Source organism: Castanea sativa, chromosome 5 (genome assembly GCF_040712315.1).
Source record: "Castanea sativa cultivar Marrone di Chiusa Pesio chromosome 5, ASM4071231v1".
NCBI lineage: Eukaryota > Viridiplantae > Streptophyta > Magnoliopsida > Fagales > Fagaceae > Castanea > Castanea sativa.
Genome location: NC_134017.1, coordinates 22037293 through 22058920, shown reverse-complemented (window position 1 = coordinate 22058920; position 21628 = coordinate 22037293). Strand labels below are relative to the sequence as shown.

General features: G+C 35.2%; 2 protein-coding genes across 3 annotated transcripts; both read right to left on the bottom strand.

The window, feature by feature from the left end:
* Positions 1–4072: 4072 nt before the first annotated feature.
* Positions 4073–11891, bottom strand: LOC142636519 (protein MLN51 homolog). 2 transcript variants are annotated; one of them, XM_075810773.1, is made up of 12 exons: positions 10879–11891; positions 9438–9540; positions 9084–9286; positions 8154–8986; positions 7585–7699; positions 7257–7376; positions 6812–6867; positions 6662–6707; positions 6424–6491; positions 6268–6346; positions 4565–4655; positions 4073–4470 (listed from the first exon to the last, which is right to left on the bottom strand). In XM_075810773.1, exons 1-9 carry the CDS (start codon positions 11457–11459, stop codon positions 6464–6466), a joined length of 2085 nt encoding a protein of 694 aa, XP_075666888.1. In that variant the 5' UTR covers positions 11460–11891; the 3' UTR covers positions 4073–4470; positions 4565–4655; positions 6268–6346; positions 6424–6463. The 2 variants fall into 2 exon arrangements, with proteins under 2 accessions (XP_075666888.1, XP_075666887.1); XM_075810772.1 differs by having other exon boundaries at positions 6268–6491.
* Positions 11892–18759: 6868 nt separating this feature from the next.
* LOC142634930 (uncharacterized) lies at positions 18760–20610 on the bottom strand. The gene is made up of 2 exons (XM_075809163.1): positions 20028–20610; positions 18760–19553 (listed from the first exon to the last, which is right to left on the bottom strand). The coding sequence occupies exons 1-2, from the start codon at positions 20608–20610 to the stop codon at positions 18760–18762; spliced, it is 1377 nt and encodes a 458-aa protein (XP_075665278.1).
* Between the last annotated feature and the right edge of the window lie 1018 nt (positions 20611–21628).

Sequence of the window (21628 nt, the reverse complement as noted above, 5' to 3'; positions counted from 1 at the left end):
TTCAATAGCCACCAAAGATCTGCTGCCATGCTACATGCAGCCATTGTCAATATTGATGAAACTAAATAACATAAGCTAGACTTCTAGTTTTTTTTTTTTTTTTTTGAGATAAAAATCATGATATATTAATCATCAAATTGTAATTGGATTACAATAGAGGGGGAAAAAAAAACAGCAATTACTGGGCCACTACATCAAATCTAACTAAATTAGTGATGACACTAGGGGGGAGAACTCCCTTCCAAATATGCATGGATTCGCAGCGTCTAGCATATTGGGCAAGCTCATATGCTACCCTGTTATAGTCTCCTTTCAGATGCTGAGAGCAGTTGCTAATAAAAGTGCCTCGAGCAAGCTAGATCCCTTGAATGATGTGGCCAAATTCATTGCCAATAGAGCTATCATTGATGGCCTGGATGACCAAGAGAGCATCAGCTTCTAGTTGATGAAATTTCTATTAGGAAAACTAACTAAAGTCACATGCACAATTATTAAATTGTAGTGAACTTGTGATTTATTTTGTTAAGTTGAAAGATGAGGCTGTGAAAATTGGGGCCCAAGACTTTGTGACCCATCACTTATGGCTCCTTCTAATTGTTCCCAAATAATAACAAACGTATTACTCAGTATTTCAATTTTTCATCTTGTTGGTTGTTTGTATTTGTTTCCTGTACACAAGTTGTTTCAGCATAATAGATTTATCTTCTACTGTGGAACCAAACCCAAATCCCCTTATAATTATTCTGACCTTGAAAGCCCAAGTTCTAACAAACCAATAGCAGAATTTGGGCTTGACAAGTTGCAAAAAGTTCCTCTCATGAATAGGCAACTTAATCACTATTAGGGTTGTAAACAAAGATGTAAATACGATTTTGGTATCAGTACTCTTTTAAAATATACTGGATAAAATATCATGTTGTATCGGCCTATATCGGTTGTATTAGGAATATTTTCGAGTTTTTTGGCATGTACTATAAAAATGTTTAAAATTTGAAGAAAAAAAAAAAGGCATGTTATTTAAATTATTATATTGGGTTAATGTACTTAGGCTAATATTTAAGTTTACAAAATATGTGGATTTTAAATTTTATATTAATAAATATAAAAATTAATAAATTCATACTTACATAAATAAATATAAACATGTGTATAGAAGTATAGAAATATAGAAATAATGGTAATCCTAAAACGGTACATCGGTACCGAAATATTTCGCTCGCCTAGGAAAACTGAAATGGCCTCTAGTACGAAATTAATTCCTTTAGCTGTAAATGAATCAAGTTATTTATGAATAGCTTAACTCAGGCTCAACTCCAAAAAAATATTGTTTATATATATATATATTTTGGTTTAATAAATGAGCCAAACTCAAGCCCAAGTTAGGCTCAATTATTAAACGATCAAGCTCAAACATAATAATGTGTTCATAAACAAACAAGTGAACATGAGTCTCGATTTAACTATATATAATATATTATATTTCTATATGTATACTCGTCAAAAAATATAATGATATAGACTTGAGATAGAACATTCATAAAATATAATTAGAAAAAGACTTGAGATAGGATTGTATAACTTTGTAAATAGATTCATATAATATCAAAGTATTCTTTGTAGTTTATTAATAATAAAAACATACCATTCATAGCAACGATTCATAGATTTGTGAAGGGATAAAAAATCATGGATGAAGATTAGGACAATGCCAATGGCAACAACTTCACTCAATATCTTTTTATTGGATATAAATTTTGACAAATCCATAATTAGATTACATTTTCTTCTTATATCCTCTTTGCTTACAAAAATTCAAGAATATCAAAAATCAATAGTTATTTCATAAATCAAATATTTAAATGTCAAGGTTTTGTAGTCTAAAATTATACATAAAAAATAAGTATATGGATCAAATAGTAAATAACATTCGATTGGCACGAAATTTGACATGTGCAAACATGTAATCCAACAGTTAGATTTTCAAAATGACAAAACTTAGGTAGAATACCTTAGGTGTTGTTCCTTAGGTTCCCTTCTTAAGATTCAACCATGTGGCTACTTAACTAAAACATACACTTTCATCCCATAAGAAAAAATCTGCATGACAAAATCTTAAGTAGAGAACCTAAAGAACAGAATATAAGTCTTACTCTTTTCAAAATATGTATCTACAATTAGATTACATTTTCTTCCTATATCCTCCTTACTTGCAAAAATTCAAGAATATCAAAAATCAATAGTTATTTCATAAATCAAATATTTAAATGTCGAGGTTTTGTAGTATAAAATTATGCATAAAAAATAAGTATATGGATCAAATAACAAATAACATCCGATTGGCACGAAATTTGACATGTGCGTTATAATAGTAAAGAACATGTAATCCAACAGTTAGATTTTCAAAATGACAAAACTTAGATATAGTACCTTAGGTGTTGCTCCTTAAGTTCTTCTCTTAAGATTCAGTCATGTGGCTACTTAACTAAAACATACACTTTCATCCCATGAGAAAAAATTCGCATGACAGAATCTAAAGAAGGGAACTGAAAGAATAGAACCTAAGTCTTACTCTTTTCAAAATATGTAGTCATGTAAACTTTTTTAACAGGAGTTGTAGCCATTAGCAATCACAAAATTTGTAGCCAAACTTTGTCCAAAAATTAATGTCATGACTTTATTATATATAGAAAAAGAATAAATTAATCAAGCAACTCATAAACAAACTTTAAGCTTATTTGATGAAAAAAAAAAAAACAAACCAAGCTTGAACATCTAATACTAGTGATAGACTCAAATTCAGTTCATGTTTGAAGTAAAATTAATAAACAAACTTAAACTTTTAATACTTGGCTTGATTAGACTCATTTATGCCCACTATGATCATAATCACACAATGTCTCGATAACGACTAAGAATTTTTAACTATTCTTTCAACTCTAAAATGCTATTTCTGTTTCTTAACTATAAGTTGATGGTTGGAGTATAAATTTACCTTTTGACCTGAGTCTCACATAGTTGTGAGTATTTAGTTCAACTGTTCGTTAAGTTTTTCAGCTGTTTAAAGTTTAAATTCTCTTATGAATCCCTCCACTTAAAAGGTTTTTCCCCAAATCAGAAATTCACCTTGTTGGCCTTTTCATGCCACTTATAAAATTAGTCTTTTTTTTTTTTTTCAAGCCTAACTTGTTTCTAAACCACTTTCACTAAATAAGCAAATCAGTAAATTATTAATTTAATTTAATAAATTAAATTATCAATTCATAGACTTATTAAATTAATTAATAATCTTCTTTGACTTTCCTAAAAGATTTATATAAAATAAAAATAAAAATGGTTGCAACCGCAGGAGCGAGTCTGTGGGTAGGGCCGTGAAGGATATATTTATATATGCCCTTAAATCATCCAAGGGACAATGCCCAGGTGACCAGTGAGTGACGAATAAAGGACCTGATTTTTCATCAATAAATAAAAGAACATTATTTTTATTTTATTTTATTAATATTTTGATAAAGATAGACTTGAATCTCGAAAACAAAGAATTGAGCTATCACTTAAATAGATGAGCTAAGCCAAAGCATCAAAGCCACAAGAGTAATGAATTTTAGTTAGCTCAACTAGTAATATTTATGATGGTTTAATAAGAGATTTATAGTTCAATTTTCACCTACACCAAAAACTGATTAGTCTTGATTTGATGACAAACAACTATTATCAAGAGTGGACGCTATGAATTATAACTCTCAAAATAAAAATAAAAAATAATAAAAAACCACAAGGACATATATACATTATTTTTCCCCCTAATTTGCAACTTACATTATGTACATCACACGTGCAACCTGACCTGTGTAGATATCCATCTTAATTTTTCCCCCTTGTATTAATAATTGACGTCCATCCATCTTTACTCTTTCGCAGTATTACAGCTAGAAAGGCCACATTCTAAGATGAGTTTTGTGCTCTCACTCCTCAACCAAAATTTACGTAGGTGGTGTATTCTCTACAGACACTCTTTCTACATTCGGCCTGCCTTCTGAGTCTACAAATAAATAAAATATCGCAAACAGAATAATTATTGCCAAGCGTTGCATTACCTAGAAAAACATCAGTAATCACAGATAATAGCTCACTAGAACATCAAGTACCCTTTCATTACACCAAATACCGAATACTATTCTGAAAGTCCCATGATCAACTAAAACTCTAACCGCAATATCCCCACAGCATAGTAAACTCCAGAAAAATCCCATACGTACAAAGGGTCTCTCAATAACTTAACTTGTTATTGTCAGGAAAATAAATAAATAAAAACCCCAAACCATTTATATAAATAAATAGAAGAATTCAACTCCACCAAGCAAACAGCTGCTGCACAATAAATGTTGTTCTTTTTTTCCTTTTCTTTATAGTTTTGGAAGCTGGCTTACATTTCTCACAAGCTTCAATAAAAAACCCAAACCACAAGAAAACCTGAAATCAACAAAAGCAGGACTTTATCAGTTTCATCCAATGTCAATTGGCGAATTTAGAAAGTCAAGGATTATCCTCTGAAGCAGATTCTTACCGCAAGTTTAAAAAGGAACTGCCACCCGTCAAGCCACAATATTGTTTTTAAATTATTTAGTGCAGCATGAGCAGGTGTTTGTCATATATAACTGCATGAACAGAGACACAGACAGAGAGAGAGGGAGGTTAAAACAGAGACAAATAACAAGTTAATAACTGCATGTGCAAACTAAAGAGTAGATACAAAGAAATGGTGGGATTCGAAGATATTATGGGTCTACTAAGCACCAAAACTAAAACTTGACGAAGGCATACAGGTTCCAGAGATTGATTAACGCTTTAATCACATGATAATCAGCCCTGTAATATAGGTCTTTCCCTAAGACTAAATCATATGGGGTGTTTGGCAAACCACAAAACCACACAAGCAAAGTGCAAGAAAACTGGTTTTAGTTGTTTTTAGTTTGGTAACTTTTTCATTAAAAAACTAGTTCAAAACGGGACTAGATATGTTCCCATATAAAAAATCAATTTTAACTTTGGTTCTTTCAAATATATTCCATCCAAAATCATATTTTTATAAGGACAAAGTTTAGCTACAAAATTGATTGTAGCCTAAGGCTATAACTTCCTTTTAAGGTTACAACTTCCTTTAAAAGCATTCATGTTACAGCAACTAATTAATGACAGCTAACCTTGTACGTTCTTTACACTCTTATTATAAATGTTAAATTTTGTGCTAATCGGATATTATTTACTATGGGTCTGTTTGGATACCACTGAAAACTGAAAATGCTGTAGCAAAATAATTTTTAAATGGGTGAATAGTGCTGTGGGACCCATTTTTAATATTTTTTTTTATGAATAAAGTGGTTGTGGGTCTCGTGAACAGTCACTCTGTTCCCTAAAGCTGAAACGCATGCAGCAGGAAAAAAAAAAAAAAAAAGAGGAAAACGCTGAAAACGCAGACACAGGTTCATTCATCCAGATCCAAACACATACTATATGATCTATTAGTTTATATTTTATACATAATTTAAAACTATTAAAACTTGCAATTTAACAATTTATTAATGACATAGCTATTCATCTTTAATTTTTTAGAAATTATGCTAGCATAGATGATATAGAAAGAAAATGTAATCCAAGGTTGCTTTTGTCAAAATTCACATTCAATAAAAAGGTATTGAGTAAGGTTGTAGCCTTAAGCTACAACTAATTTTGTAGCTAAACTTTTTCCTTTTTAAAATTTGATGTTTTCACATACTAATTCCTATCATAAACTAATTTTAAATTTGACATTTTCATATGCTGCATGTTAACTAAAACTGATTCAGACCAGGTTCTAGACAATCTAGAAAAAATTAAACCAGTGAGTTCAATTTGTATAAGAACTAAACCAGTCCTGTAGTTTGCCAAATACTTGCATAAATTACTAATAGGTTTTCCTAATGAAGGTGAGTATACTGCAAATATAAATTTGAGATCTCAGATTTTGTGTTAAATTGCAGAAAGACAGTGTAACAGATTGAAGAGGGGGAAAATATCAGAATACCAGGTCAGAAAACATTTAAAATTATTCTTTTATCCCTGTGAACATAAAAGGTAAAATTTGATAAATACAAAATACATGGAAAGAAATATATTAATCAGAGCAAGATTAATTATCTAAATTTCATGGAATATATTCATAAAAAATAAAAATTTTGAAACCCAAAATACATAAAAGATAAATATATTAATTGGAGCAAGATTAATTACCTAAAATATCATGAAACCTATTGCGGCCCAAAGTGCTCCAGAACAAGAGCTGGAGATCACAAAGGACCTGGAGGAAGGCCTGCAGCACCAAGCAATCACAACTCAGAATTTTGTGACACCCAGACAACACAAAAGTTTAATTGGGCGGTATTAAACCTTTATCTGCTTATTAGAACAGGATCCATATCTAAGTACTTCACTGTCCAAAGTTCATCTCTGAATATCTGCGTGGATAGAAAAAGGCAAGTATAAACAATCACACAAGGCAGTAGTATATAGCACAAGGAATCAAGTCCTATCCACCACCACCCTATCCAGGGTGGGTAAGTCTGGACAACTTGGCAAGCCTCAAAAAATTTATTCCACACTCAACGAAAAAAAAATTTCAACTTGCCTGCGAGGCTTATTTTGTCGCTGCCCAAATTCATCGCTTGCAAGTTCTGCAGGAAAAGTGAAAACGCGTTCATTTTAACAAATAATAAAGTGGTGTGTTAAAGAAAGTCACACAAAAGCACAAGACTACGTATTACGGATCATATCTTACCAGGCCTCTGTGAAGGCTTCCATTCATTATTGGGCTTGTTCAAATTATTTTCTTTGCTACAAAGGAACCCAAAAAAAAATGAAGATTAGGACAATGCAATGTTGTTGGAATAACCGCATCAGTTAATAGTAGCATGATCAAACTATCAACTTTCACCATATGACTGTATGAGGAGAATTTTGTGTTTATAATGACGTGTCATGATCACATGCCAAACAAATAGACAAGACAAAGTCATACTATAGTATATCTCCACTAAACGATTTAAGTCATACTATGTAAGATGGTTATATAAGAGTGCCTTGAAGTTGAAGCAAGCATTTTGACAAAAGGACTGAAGTCAAAATAATGCTTCACTAGACACCAATATAACCAGATTAATCAAAACAAAGCAAGTCATCAGATCATTGTAAAATATCAAACTCATGGAAAACATTCTACCAACCTTGAGGCACCCACGGAAGATGTCTGTCCTGAAGGGCGAGCATGATAAGCACCGTCAACAATATATGGTGAACAGTATGTAGCCCCCAAAGCTCCTGCTGCTCCTGCTAAAACCGGTAGCCTGAAGAACAAAATGATCATTACTAATCCCTTTCAAAATAAACAAAACAAAAGAGACAACTGGACTGATGCAGTGAAGAGGAATTAATTTCTCATTCAAACTTTCATCCCCCAAAGAAATTTTAATAGCAGGCAGTCAAGGTCAGAAGAAAAACAAGACAAATACAGATGAAAGGAAACTGCACATTTACAAGAAAAGGATTACTAACCATGTCATCTCAGAATTTCCCAAACCAAGTTGTGGTTGAGTAACATAACCAGGGAATGCCATGCCAACAGCGGGAACTCCAACACCACCAGGATGCTGGCCTCCAAATTGCATTACTGCAAGTACAACCAGATAAGAACAAGAATAGATAAATAACTAAAACTCACAAAAGTTTGATAGAAGGGGGAAAACAAAAATTATACTGGTATTCCGTCAAGTTTGCAATAAAATAGAGCTAGATAAACAATTCAAGATACCAAAGCTGTTCCCAAAGACCTAATGGGGAAAAAAAAGCATAATACGTAGATAAAATTAATTTAGTTGCTAGTAGAAATTAAACAATTTATTTGTATGTTTAATCAACTTAGTGAGAGAGAAAGAGGGGGGTAGAAGAAGATAAATAACTCTAGTTCATTACTAAGCTGCACAAAGAGTAAACTTCAAAGACTTGTAAGTGTCCTGTAAATAGCAATCCAAAACTGAGCATTCTGTGTATACAACATTTCAGATATTTTCCCTTATTTGTAATTTTCTTCTTAATAATTGAAAGTAAGATCCAAGAAACCTCACCTGGCAAAAAGGCTCCAGGGAAGTTTTGATCTCCATGACCAACTGTCATATTCCCAGTAGCTCCCATAACCGGAACCCCACCATACATAAAAGATCCCCTTCCAGCACCTTGAGTATTGGCTTTTCCCTTTCCAACCAATGCACCTTTAGATTTATTTGACTCTGAAGGAGATTCAGCTTCTCCAGATTCATTAGAATTTATTGAAAGAGCTGTTTTTGGTGGGGAGGAAGATTGAGAACCACTACCAGGCCGCTGGCTTGACTGCTGTGCAGGAGGTTGACCTCTACTTTGAGCAGGACCTTTCTGAACAGAATGGAGTTGTGTTGAAGAAGAAACTCTATTGACTTGATTATGAGGTGGGCCCGGTTGATAATTCATTTGTCCTGGGATAGATAAACCCCTTCCCTGAGCCCTGATTGGAGGAGATTGTGTAGTATTGACTAATGAGGATCCAGAAAGTGGCATTTGCATATTAGACAAAGGCTTCCCAGCACCAGTGTTGATGGAATCATCAATGTAAAGCTTGTCCATGCCAACAGATTCAGCTATATTCTTCCCCCGCAGCAATGAATTGGTTTGTTGGACAGAAGAACTGTCGTCCATCACAGCTGGGTGAAGACCTCTGTAGGAACTACCTGCTTGAACATCCCTTTTCTGCGTCAGTGCAATGTCTTTATTGGAAGAGCCTGAAGGGTAAAATGGAGGAGAAGCAGAGTTCAAGCTTGAGAACACTTGTCTCCTCTCAGGAACAGGGTCAGATTCCACATTTGAGGTGGCTGTGAAAGCTCTCCCAGAGTTAGTATGGGAAGTTCTCTCAAGAGGCTTCCCAGATCTGAAACATCAGCAAACAGTATATTTTAAGCCTAACCTGATGAATATAGGGGAATTTTTTTTTACTGAAAGCCATAAAGCTCAAAGTTTAAACTCACTGTCTGTTTTCAGTTTGAGGTGCCTGACTTCTGTTTCTATAGGTAGGTTCATAGCGTCTGGGCCCTCTCCCCCTCACACCCTTAGGTGCCTGGCTCTGATTATTATTGCTAAATGCTTTAGACCTATTCCCTCTTGGATACCCTCGATCAGTACCTCGAATTTTACCGCGGCCTCGATAATGACCCTTGGAATTTCTCCGACCCTGAAATTATAATAATGTTTATGCATCAGAGAGGTAAATGAAAGAGAGAAAGAGAGGGACCAGTTCCTATATAAAAATAAATAAATAAAAAGGAGAGGGAACAGTTAAAACAATAATCGTCACACAGATTGCACATATCTAAAACCATCACCTCATCATAATGCCTTTCCTGCAAATTCATCTCCTCAAACTTGTCATGCCCCCATTTACGATCATCTTTGGACTCCCACAACCTCCTTCCACCATGTGTCCGCCTAAAAAAAGCAAAAATCAGGTTAAAAAAAGGGTTATACAGTGTGCTCAATTTGCTTAGCTGTTTGATAAAGGTGATTTTTTAAAAAACAGAAATTTTAAAGCGTGCATTTTTTGGAAAAGCAGTTTTTGAAGTTACAGTTAGGTTCTTTGCAAAAACTGTTAAAAAGTGTTGTTTTTGTCAACTTGCCAGGGTGAAGTCTAGTGGTTGCAGACTTGGGATGAACTAAAGTCTCAAACATCCTTGGTTTGAACCCCACTAGGAGTTTATTTGGATTACCTGACATAGTTCTGGCAAGTGGGGTCATGTATCCATGGTTTAATCCCCAAGGGTGGGTCCAAAGGGTCCTGCCTTAGTGAGGTTTTGCGTCATAATATATATTTTTTTTTTTTTTTTCTATCAACAGATAGTTGGATAGATTACTTGAGATTTGACAGTAGGTGCGATAGATGAGCAACTATGTGGCAGCAGTGATGTGAGAGAACAGATGAGATAGGTGTGAGTAAGGGAAGGGTGTTTGTCTGATATTTTGGTCACTAAGCCAAAAATTGAGGGTAATTTAGATATTGAGAACCCAAAAAAGGCAAAAACTTGATTTGGGGTTTAAAATTGGCATTTTTGAAAAAGCTGCCTGGTATGTGCAGATTCTAAAAGCCATTTTCAGCGTTTGTTTAAAAACACAACTCCAGAAAAAGTTTTAAGCTAAACAGACCAGTCTTGTGTTTTTGACGAAAACAGGAGTTTGCCCCCAAGAAATAGCAGGGCCAAATGGACATTTCAATACAGAGAAATAATAGATAATAAACCATATGAAATGGAAAGCAACATATAACAAAGAAGAGATCCTTATGAGGAAGTGAAGTTGAAAATTGCATTGAAACTTTTAAATCCAAAATAACAAAAACAAATGTTACAGCAGTAAAGTTTTGCAATAAGAAGCAAGATATTAGTGCATGAGAACTGTGGAGTAGAGTCTCACTTTGATCTATCAAACACCACTGGTTAAAAGGACTTTATAGTTTATACTGAAGTACACTGTAAACACAAAGAAGCACCTCAAAAAACAAAGTCATGGCCAAAGAGACAAGGGAGCGCCTAGCTCACCCAGAATATACAACTGAATTAAGTTCATGTCCTACAGTCAAGCTATAATTGCGATTGGTGTTGTTTAGCACTACTGAAAAGTGTGGCACCCAAAACCCTCAAACTACTCCTTATTCATAAAATTAATCTACGCATAATTCACCTCACAACAAATCTAGCAGCATTAAACTCCAAAAGATAATGCAAATTATAGCTACATTCTAAACAAATTCCACATATTATAAATAACGGGTACCTGGGTCGACCACCAGCATTGTCCCTAAATCGATCATCATGCATATAGAAAGCTCCGGCAGTGGGCACCGCAAAGGGCTCATTCTCCTTCTTCTCCTCCACCTCTTCCTCCTCATCTTCCTCCCCATCCTGACCCTCCGCTTGCACCTCTGCCGAATCATCCACTGCCCGCCTTTCCTCACCATGCACTTTGCTTTTATTCACCACTGCAGCAGCCGCCGAATTCTCAACCCCAACACGTGCATCTCCTTCACCACCACCACCGCCAACTCTTTCCTCATACACCCCCACTACTTCTTCTTCCTCAACAAGTCCTTCATCTTCCTCTTCCACCAATTCCTCTTCCTCTAATAACTCTTCTTCGTCCAATTCTTCTTCTTCGTCATCATACTCCGCAACCCCGCCCTGACCGTCGGATTCATCGGAATGAATCACAGCCCTTGGATCCACCCTCGTCTTCTCTCTCCCCTCTTCCTCAGCTTCCTCATCATCACTCGCTTCTCTCCTCCGCATCGCCAACGATCGCTTCACATCCTCTGGATCGCTCTCATAATCCAACTCTTCTTCACCCGCCGAAGCCATCAATTCCCCCCTTCAAAAAAAAAAAAATCAAAACCCTAAACCCCCAAACTATCTCGAGAACCAAACGTCAATCCAAAGACAACAATTCCACTCAATCAAGCCCCCAAAACCCAAACTCCCTCCGCCACCAAAAGCCAATTTCAAAAATCCACAACCAAAAACACCGAATAATTAATCAATCTCAGTCAATCCGAACCAGCAAAAAAGCCCTAAAAACGCAAACTTTATCGGCAGCCAAACACCAATTGAAGAAAACCTCGGGCAAATCGGAACCCTAGACACCCAAAATCGAGAACAATTAGGGTTTTCTATATATATTTGGGATCTCAGGGGTAGCGTTTACGAAACCCTAGAATTTTGAGAGAGAGAGAGAGAGAGAGAGAGAATTTGGGATTTTTTATTTGTGTCGTCAGCAATTGAATAAGAAAAGACTTGTACAAGGAAAGGTAGAGATTTTAGGGGGAGGAATTATCTTGTTTGATTGAGGGTATTTTGGGGAATTGAATTTTCGGAAGTAGAGAGGTGTCTGGGAGTTTGTGATTGGCCGGCTTAGCCATCTTTGTTTTAGTTAGATTCTAACACGTCACTTGGAGAGAGTAAGAGAGAGGCTTAAAGAGTCACATGTGGGGGTCAGTGTACATGAATCTGTTAAAAGCCTGTGCAACCGTCCAATAATTTTGCGCCACGTTGGCTTCTAAAAAAGAGGAGTCCCAGAACCCAAGCATCACGCATGGCATCATCAGGATTGTCCTCTGTTGTCCTCCCACCGTAGGAAAGAACATCTTTTTTTCGTTTTCTATTGTGTATTTTCAAAACTTTTAATCAAACTGTTCGGATGGAACTTATTGGATAAATCGCTAGCTTAAAGAGTTTTTTTTAAAGTATAAGTATCTAGACTTGAATTGGGAACACACCTAGTCAAATGGGACAAGCACTTTGAAACCAAGTGTCCAACCATTTAGCCAACCCACTTGGGTTGGTATATATCGATCTCAAATTTTTAATTCCACATCCATATTATTGGGTACAAAAGTAAACAACAATAATTCTAATAAGTTAAGGCCCTTGGTGGTTTGCGTCAATAAGAGTCTCGAATTGGGTCATATTTGTTGTATAGGAGTTATTTGGTTTGAGTCGTGCGCTTTGAAAAAATGTTACGCCACGACGCCACCAAAGGTGTCCTACGCTATGAATTCTACAAGTTCAAATAGGCCGGGTCAATGATCACAGGCATTAAAACCCTTTTTTGTTCATCAAAAAATAATAATAATAATTCTAATAAGTTCGTGATATTTACTTCCTATTTCAAAGAATCAAGAATCCTAAACCAAATTCATAAAAAAGAAAAAAAAATCTAAACTAAATGAAAGTTTAGAGCATTCGTATCAGTTCGTGTATAATACATTATTTATTTTGTATTTAATTGTTTATTCTTTCTTCTCGTATCTCAAAGATGAAAAAAAAAAAGTGAATAATGGGTGTTGTGTGTAAAGAAAGAGAAACAATTTTAAAAAATCAAGAAAAATTAATATTTTAATAAAATGTGGTATAAAATAAACAATCAGACGTGAGGTTTCTTGAAAAATAAGTATGTAAAATAGAAAAATAGATTTTTATAAAAAAAAAAAAAAAAAACTTGCACGCATATTCATATAATATTATATGAAAAGTGTTTCTAAATTAAAAATTATTTTTGAGTGTGTGATATCTAAAGTCAAAGGTACTCCTTTGAAAATAAGTACATTGATGGTGATTTTTCCGAAAGCACATTTTATATAAGAGTCTTTTGGGTAAATATTGTAAAAAATGGTGTTTTTTGTGGTTATAGACACTGTTCCAAGTTATTTAGGGGAATGAGGAGAGAGAGTGAATTTCGGCAATATTGTTGCCGAAATTCTAAGAAAAGTATGAGAGAGAGAAAAGGAAAAAGGAGGAGAGAGAAATTTTGGAATTTCGGCAACACTGTTACCGAAATTCCTTCTGCCCAATCCCTGCCCGAGTCAGTGAGTGCCCAATGCCCGTGCGTGAGTGCCCAAAAGCAAAAACAAAAAAATGTTTTGTGGCAATCCCATTGCCGAAAATGGAGGGAAAAGGTTAAAAAAAAAAAAAAAGAATTATGGCAATGGGATTGCCGAAATAGCTGGAAAAGAGAAAAAAATTATGGCAATAGTATTGCCGAAATAGGAGGAAAAAAGAGAAAAAAAAAAAATTGTGGCAATGTATTGCCGAAATAGGGAAGGAAAAAAAAATTGTGGCAATAGTATTGCCGAAATAGGGGGAAAAGAGAAAAAAAAAAAATTTGTGGCAATGTATTGCTGAAATAGGGGGAAAGAAAAAAAAAAAAAAGTGTGGCAATGTTATTGCCGAAATAGGGGAAAAAAAAAAGAATTATGGCAATGGTATTACCGAAATAGGGGGAAAAGAAAAAAAAATTGTGGCAATGTATTGCTGAAAGAGGGAAAAAAAATTTTATGGCAATGGTATTGCCGAAATAGGGGGGGAAAATTTTGTGGGTATTGTGGCAATGCCATTGCCGAAAATGTGAAAAAAAAAATTTTAAAAGAAAAATCAATTATGGCAATGGCATTGCCGAAATAGAGGGATTCTTATCTTCTGCCTGAAACAAATTCAAGTACCGTTTAATTCTTATTCAAAGTACATAGATTCTAAAACGTGAAAGTTATAGAAAAAAAAAATGATTGATGTGACAAATGAGATTTTTGCAATACATAGATTCTTTGCTGAGATTCTTTGCTAAGAATCAAACGGTACTTGAATAAGAATCTCTGCAAAAAAAATGATTGATGTGACAAAGAGAATCTATCTCAGTTTGCCTCCCATGACAAATGACTTTTTTTGTCTTTTATTTCACATCTTTGTAATAAAAGGCAAGCCCTTCCTGAAGTTTTCTCACAAACTTATACTTTTACTTTTCATCTCTCCGATTGTTCAGTTTTTCTTTTGTTTTGCTTCAGCGTACACAACTAAAGATTATAAGTTTTGGGTTAATGTAAGTTTTTTTGCTTTTTGCTTCAGCGATTATGATTATTGTTGTTGTTGTTGTTGTTGTTTTTATTCGAATTTTAGATTAATGAATTTTTTATGGTTAGGACTACAAACATTTTTAGTATTGTTGTTATTTTGTGTTTATTCATTATTATCTAATTGTGTTTTTCTTTTTCTATTTTGCAAGTATCACTCTATAATTCTCACTCTTTCAGTTGGTATCACAATTATCGTAAGCATCTCAACTCTCTATCTAATTAAATTTACGTATATGTTTTGTTAATTTTGAAATTATTTAATATTATTTATTGTTATTATTAGTATATGACCACAAAAATTGTAATAAGTTGTATTATTGTGATCTTTTTATAATCAATTTTACTTTGTTATTATCAGTTATTACATCATTACTTGGAAAAAAATATATTACATAATATGTTTGTTGATTTATAATAAAGATATGTATGTGTATTATTTTTATTTTTATTTAGTACAATAAATCGTACATTTGTGTTTCTTTTTCTTTAAAGTTTAGTTGGCATAAAAATTAATTATATGCTTTATATATGATTATATTAATGTTATTATATTTTATTGTTGTTCTTTTGTTCTTAGAAGATATTTATGATTATCTGATTATGTTTTTTTCTTTTTTTCTTTCTTTCTTTTCTTGCAAGTATCACTCTATAATTCTTACATTCCTTCACTTCGTATCACAATTGTAGTAAGCTTCTCAGCCCCTAATTTAATTGGAAATTATTTGCTTAGTTTGTAATTTTTTATATAGATGGTTTGTAAAAAATGTACCTTCAGAAATTGTAATTTTTTAATCTCAGTATTTATATATTAAAGATACTGTGAAAACGCATCTTCAGATATGGTTTAACTCATTGTAGCATTTAATGTAGGATATATTTGAAATGGAGCCTGGGTCATTCGATCATTCTCTGCTAACCCAACAACAATATCACATCTCTAATGATGCAATGGAAGGCAGTGTACGTTGCGAGATCCAAATTTATTAATATCCTAATAATATCTACAATTAATCAATTTACATGAAAATAATTTCAACATTAGCAATATAACATTGTACATTTTTAAAAAAAAATTCAGGTTTCCACATGACAAGTGCGACCCCAACGGTTTGCACCCCCCCAGCAGTTAGGCGAGCGTATCACCCCATATTTGCATCAATGTAGACTATGCCGTGTTACCCGCCTACCACATATAGATATTGACTGGAGTCTTATCACTTATTTGGTGGAGCGGTGGCAATCTAAAACCTATACATTTCACCTACCTAATTGTGAAATGTCGATCACTCTACAAGATAGAACAATCATTACAGGATTGCCTATTGATGGCAATGCAGTGTGCGGGCCCACTAATATGGAATAGGGACCGGTTTGTCAGAATTTACTTGGAGTGACACCACCTGAAACTGCATTGACATATGGTAGCTTTAAAATAACATGGGTTAGGAATACATTCTTGAACGTACCAGAGGGTGCCAATGCTGTAACAACCCAACAGTATGCTAGGGCATACATGTTCCAGGTCTTGGCTTTACTATTTGAAAATAAAAGCCAAAATAAATTGCATTGCTGCTTTCTCAAGCTGTTGGCGGACTTTGGTGTAGCTGGGGAATATAGCTAGGGTAGTGCCACACTTGCTTTCCTTTATAAAGAGTTGTGTATTGCTTCTATTAAAAAAAGCACGGAGGTTGCAGGTCCTGTTTTCATATTACAATTATGGGCATGGGAGCATCTTCCATATCTGACCCCAATTCCAATAATTCCAATAAATTTAAATGGTGACGACCCATACGGTTGCAGGTATAATATTTACTTTCTATTTCTATACAATATTGTATACTGTAGCGTTTATCCTTGATACTTCCAAACCCTAAAATCAGTAGCAATCATTAATTGTGTATAGGTGGGATACCATGAGAACGTATACTCACACACCAACGCATGTTCTACCTGCGTACCGTTCTAATCACGACACACATAATAAGGATCAGGTAATATATGTTGTCACAATGCATCAATGGTTAATTTACTAGTTATATTATTGTCTTGATCGATTATAACATAGTTATTGTAATTAAAATCGCAGGTTGTTTGGACATCATACGATAATTATTTGCATCCATGGTGTCTTGCAGGAAAACATATATAGCTTACAACAGCACCATTGCTATGTTTCCAAATTGTTGAGTATTACCATCCAGAGAGAGTCATGCGACAATTTGGATTGTTGCAAAGATGTCCAAAGTGGCCTACTGACAATTTTGATAAATCTGTGCATTGTGTAAAGTTGACAGGAAAGCTTGGTGTTGATTGGTGTACGCATCATACACATTACTACCGACTTTGGAACGAGCGAGCTCAAAATATAGTTGGGAATGAAAATTTCCATCTAGATGTGGACTACACAACATGGTACGACCAACATGGTCACTTATTTACAACACCAGAGGCGGCTGCCCATATGTACTAGGTTATTATTTTAGCATTTTCAATACTGCACTAATATTGATAACAAATTATTATTTTAGCATTTTCAATAATACTGCACTAATAATTTTTTTTCTTTTTATGTGGCAGCAAAGGGAAATTAATAATATGTTAACTTCGGCTGTTGCAAACCAAGGAAGGGCTGACCTGACTGCACAACAAGTCCTTCCGGTAATAGTAGAGGGCCTTACTCGAGTGAAGTTATCGATAGAAGCAGATATTTCCTCCGTCCCTACTGAGAGAGTGACACTTTGGGTGTCGACAGAGACACCAAGGAAGACAGGGTAGATAACGCAGAAATGATGAAGCTAGACCATCCACGTCTACCCAAGCTAGGCCATCCACATATGCCCATAATGAGCCTACCACCTTCAATGAGTATAATCCAATTAATGTCAACGAGTATTGTATGTATTTATATCAACAGATTGGATTATTCACTTCCATAGGACAAGGATTAAAGGGTTTGTTTAGCTATGACCACTATCCCCAGCCTAGTTCAACACCTCCCTCTTATCATCCATCGCCACCTCCATACTATTCTGAGTAATACAATTATGGCCAAGATAGCCAGTTTAGCTATGAACAACCTTCCCAACCATCCCCTCATGTTGGTGATTTCTGCACACCACCAAATACATGGGCATGTGCTCCGAACTCTGAGGAAGAGGCCTCTGTAATAGACTCTGAGGAAGATGCCTCCAATGAGGATAGTGGGGAAGATGCAAAAGATGCAGAAGATATGGAGGTGTCATCAGATAATGAAAGTGATGAAGGTGGTAATTATCAAACAGATTTTGATATTAGAACACAGCCAAGGCGCATGGGGAATAGTCCTGTGCAAGCATGAAGGTACCCTCAACGAGTAAATAGGCATCCTCCACGTTGTGGAACACAACAAAAATGTCATGTACCCCATCGTGGAAATCACTAATCAATATGGCTTGGCTGTTTATTAAAAATATATTAAAGTATTATCATTGTTTATGCATCATTGTAGCAAAAAATATTATGCCTAGATAGTATACATATCACGTTATACTACTAACCGTAAGACCTTTGCAAAAATAAGAAATGTGTACACATATTTGGTATTTGAAATTAGTGTCCAATTAATCTAATCATACTTCTATTTAATATAATTTTCCAATCCACAATCTCTCTTCCAAACCCTTGTAAAAGTGTCAAAGAAAAATAAAACTTTCACCATTTAATTTTTGTCCAAATTTATAGTAGTAATTTGTGAGTTCATTTCGGCCTTCAAAAAATGTGAATTTCAAAAAACTCAAAACATAAAAGTTGTAGATATTTAAGTCACGGTTCTAGCCCATCTAGTCTTAAGTCAATCGGATTTTTGAGGAGAGAGATACGTCTAAAATACTGATTAGTGCTCAAATATGATTTTTCCTCTTTAGATTGTGGCCCTTTGATTTATTTCCTTATTTGAAGCTTTCAAACATGGTAAAGGACTCAATCACTCCATAAAAGTATATATTTTAAGGTGTTATCGAACCCCTAAACTATAATACACAATATATATATATATATATATATATATATATATATATACACACACATACACACATGCACACACACAAAAAAAAAATAAATAAACATACACCCCAATCAAACTTGCAGTGATAGAAAACATTGTAGCATATGGAATTAGTACCAACTTGTTTTATCAAATAATACAAACTAACAATATGGTCTAACTCCTAAAAAAAAAAAAAAACAGTCCAACCAATCCACTGAAGTAGATTGAATACTTATGTTGGGTCATTTAGTTTGGCCACTGTGGAGCCAACCACAGTTCGAGTGGGGCATGTTCTTCTGTTATGGCCTTCTTGCCTACAGAGGCTACACAGTGGCCTTGGTTGATGCTCCGTCCCTAAATCCATTTCATTTAGAAGCCGAGTTGATCTTGGTTGACCTTTTGCACGGCGCAACTTCACATTAGGATACAAGACCGAGAAATCAGGCTCATTCCAATGTACACTGTCTAGAACCATGCGAAATCTAGGTGCATAACAAGCAACTTGTTCTTCCAAACAATAGCAGCGGTCGATATATCGCATTGCAGAGATGCCTTGATATTTACACACGGCAATGACATGTGAGCACGGAATCTTATAAACCTGCCATTTTTGACAACTACAAGTGCTCTCCCTCAAATTTACCTCATGACGATGATTACCCCTATATGCAGAGTTAGGGTTTATTGGTGTTCTGACTTCAAATAGACCATCTTCATGACTAAACACAGTAACTGAATGCTTTGGTACCTTTTTTTCCCATTTATTGAATTTATTCTTTGCATAGGTTGTAATGCGTTCACTGGCTGTAATCTCTGTGCGTGCCTTAGTATACCGATCGGCAAAGTAGGCTACACAATGGTAGTATGTAAGCTCGACTAACGCAGTTATGGGCAGATTTCTAGCACTCTTTAGAACACCGTTGAAGCTTTCAGGCAAATTTGTGGTCATTGCCCCATAATGATGTCCACCATCGTGTGCTAATGTCCACTTTTGCACTGGTAATTCCCTTAAATACTTATCACCATCTGCATTTAATTAAGTAATTTTATCCCTTGTTATTTGATACTTTCGTAGCTGATTCTCCATGCCTGCCCACATTACCATAGCCTTCAAGTTTTTATTCCCAATTTTTTGATTGAAATTGCTAGCCACATGGCGAAGGCAAAAACGATGATGCCAACGTGTCGATTCACATATAACCCGTATCGCTGACATTATACCAGGGTGGCGATCAGATATGACACATAACTCATCTCAATTAGTCACATTATTCTGAATACAACGCAAAAACCAATACCAGCTATCATCAGATTCCTCCTCCACAATGGCAAAGGAAAGTGGAAAAAGTCTATTGTCACCATCCCAAGTTGATGCAATCAATAACTTACCTCTGTACTTACCATATAGGAAAGTTCCATCTATACTAATCACTGGCCTATAATATTGAAAACCTTCAATTGATGGACCAAAAGCCTAGAACACTCTCTCGAATATGGCACAGCCTGGCACAGTAGCAGGTACCATTCTCCAAATAACCCTGTTGCCTGGGTTTGAATCAGTCAAAGCTTTCAACCATTTTGGCAATAATTGGTAAGATTTGTCCCAATCACCAAATGCTCTACCAATTGCCTTATGTTTCGCCTCCCACACCTTAAAATAAGAAGGCCGGTATTCGTACTTATTGTAAAGACTCTGTTGAAGCGAAGAAATCCTTATGTTTGGATCATCTTTGACAATATCCCTCAACTCTTTCTCAATAATATGAATGTCTAATTGCTCGTGATCTTGTGTGAGCGTGGACTCCGTACATGTGTGTGGACCATTGTATTTCCTAACCTCAAAGAACTTATGCGTAGCCCGGAAGCATGCTCGAAGACACCAATAACAATTTTTGCAACGTACAGACCAACATGCTGGATCTGACTCTTTTACACTAAATGTTTGGTTCCTCTTGATGTGATATTGTTTAACAGCAGCTTGTAGTTCATCCTTATCAGCAAAAAGCAATCCCACATAAAACTCTTGGGTAGGGTCCCAAGTACTCTGAATGGGATTTTCAAATGGTGGGGTTGGATCAATCATATTATCCTATGTGTTCTGTGAAAAGCTCAGTGATGAAGGTTGATGGAACGTCATTGCTGGACTGCTTTCATGATTAGGTTCATTGGGAAGCTCCTGTTCATCTCCAACATCATCAAGGACCTCGTCGTTATCAAGTTGGTCATTACTATCCATGACCCGCATCCTTTCTAATAATGTATGGACCACATTTTCAGTAGTAGCAGCTATGCGGTGTGTATCATTGGGATCATTAGTAGCTCTCTGAGTGGCGGTTTGGTCATACTAAGTTTCAAACTTTGGTGCAACATGCTCAGTTAGGTTATCATAGTCAACATCATTGGTGTTCATTGGCCGATAAGGAGCATGTTGGTCCTCAGTTGCAACATGGGTATATGGAGCATGATAGTCAGCACCACCAATGTTGATTGGGGAACGAGCCACATCTTCAGAATAATGACCAGTATGAGTGGCATATGGATCATGAAAGTGTCCGTCATGTGAATAACTAAACGGTGCACTCAGTCCTTCGTTGCCATATCGAATGGGAAAAACATCTCGGTGGCTTCTTATGGGCTCCACACCCACGTACAACTCTGCACCTACAAAACCATATTGGCAGTCTAACATATCGAATATTGCATTGACACCATTATCATCTTCTACCAAAACTTGTTGGTAATTCACAGGATGTGGATGACATTGAAAATGAAATTTATACCAAATGGTAAGTTTTGAATCTTCTCTGTTTATATGAAGCGTGGATGCTACTCTATCACATAGATCTTCAAATGTCACACCCTTGCTTAATGGAAGCATAGAAGGGGGTGGCCCTTGGTAATAAACCCCATTTTCACCATGTTTAATTATTCCACCGGAATGGATGAGAAAAATGAACAATTTTTCTGCCATTCACACTAAAACATAAAAGTAGTATTAATATATTAACACTACACAACCATTAAAATGCAATACAAGAAGGTAATCTATTAAAAATATTCAATGTTTAAATAGCTAGAGTTAAGAGAATTCTATTAAAGAG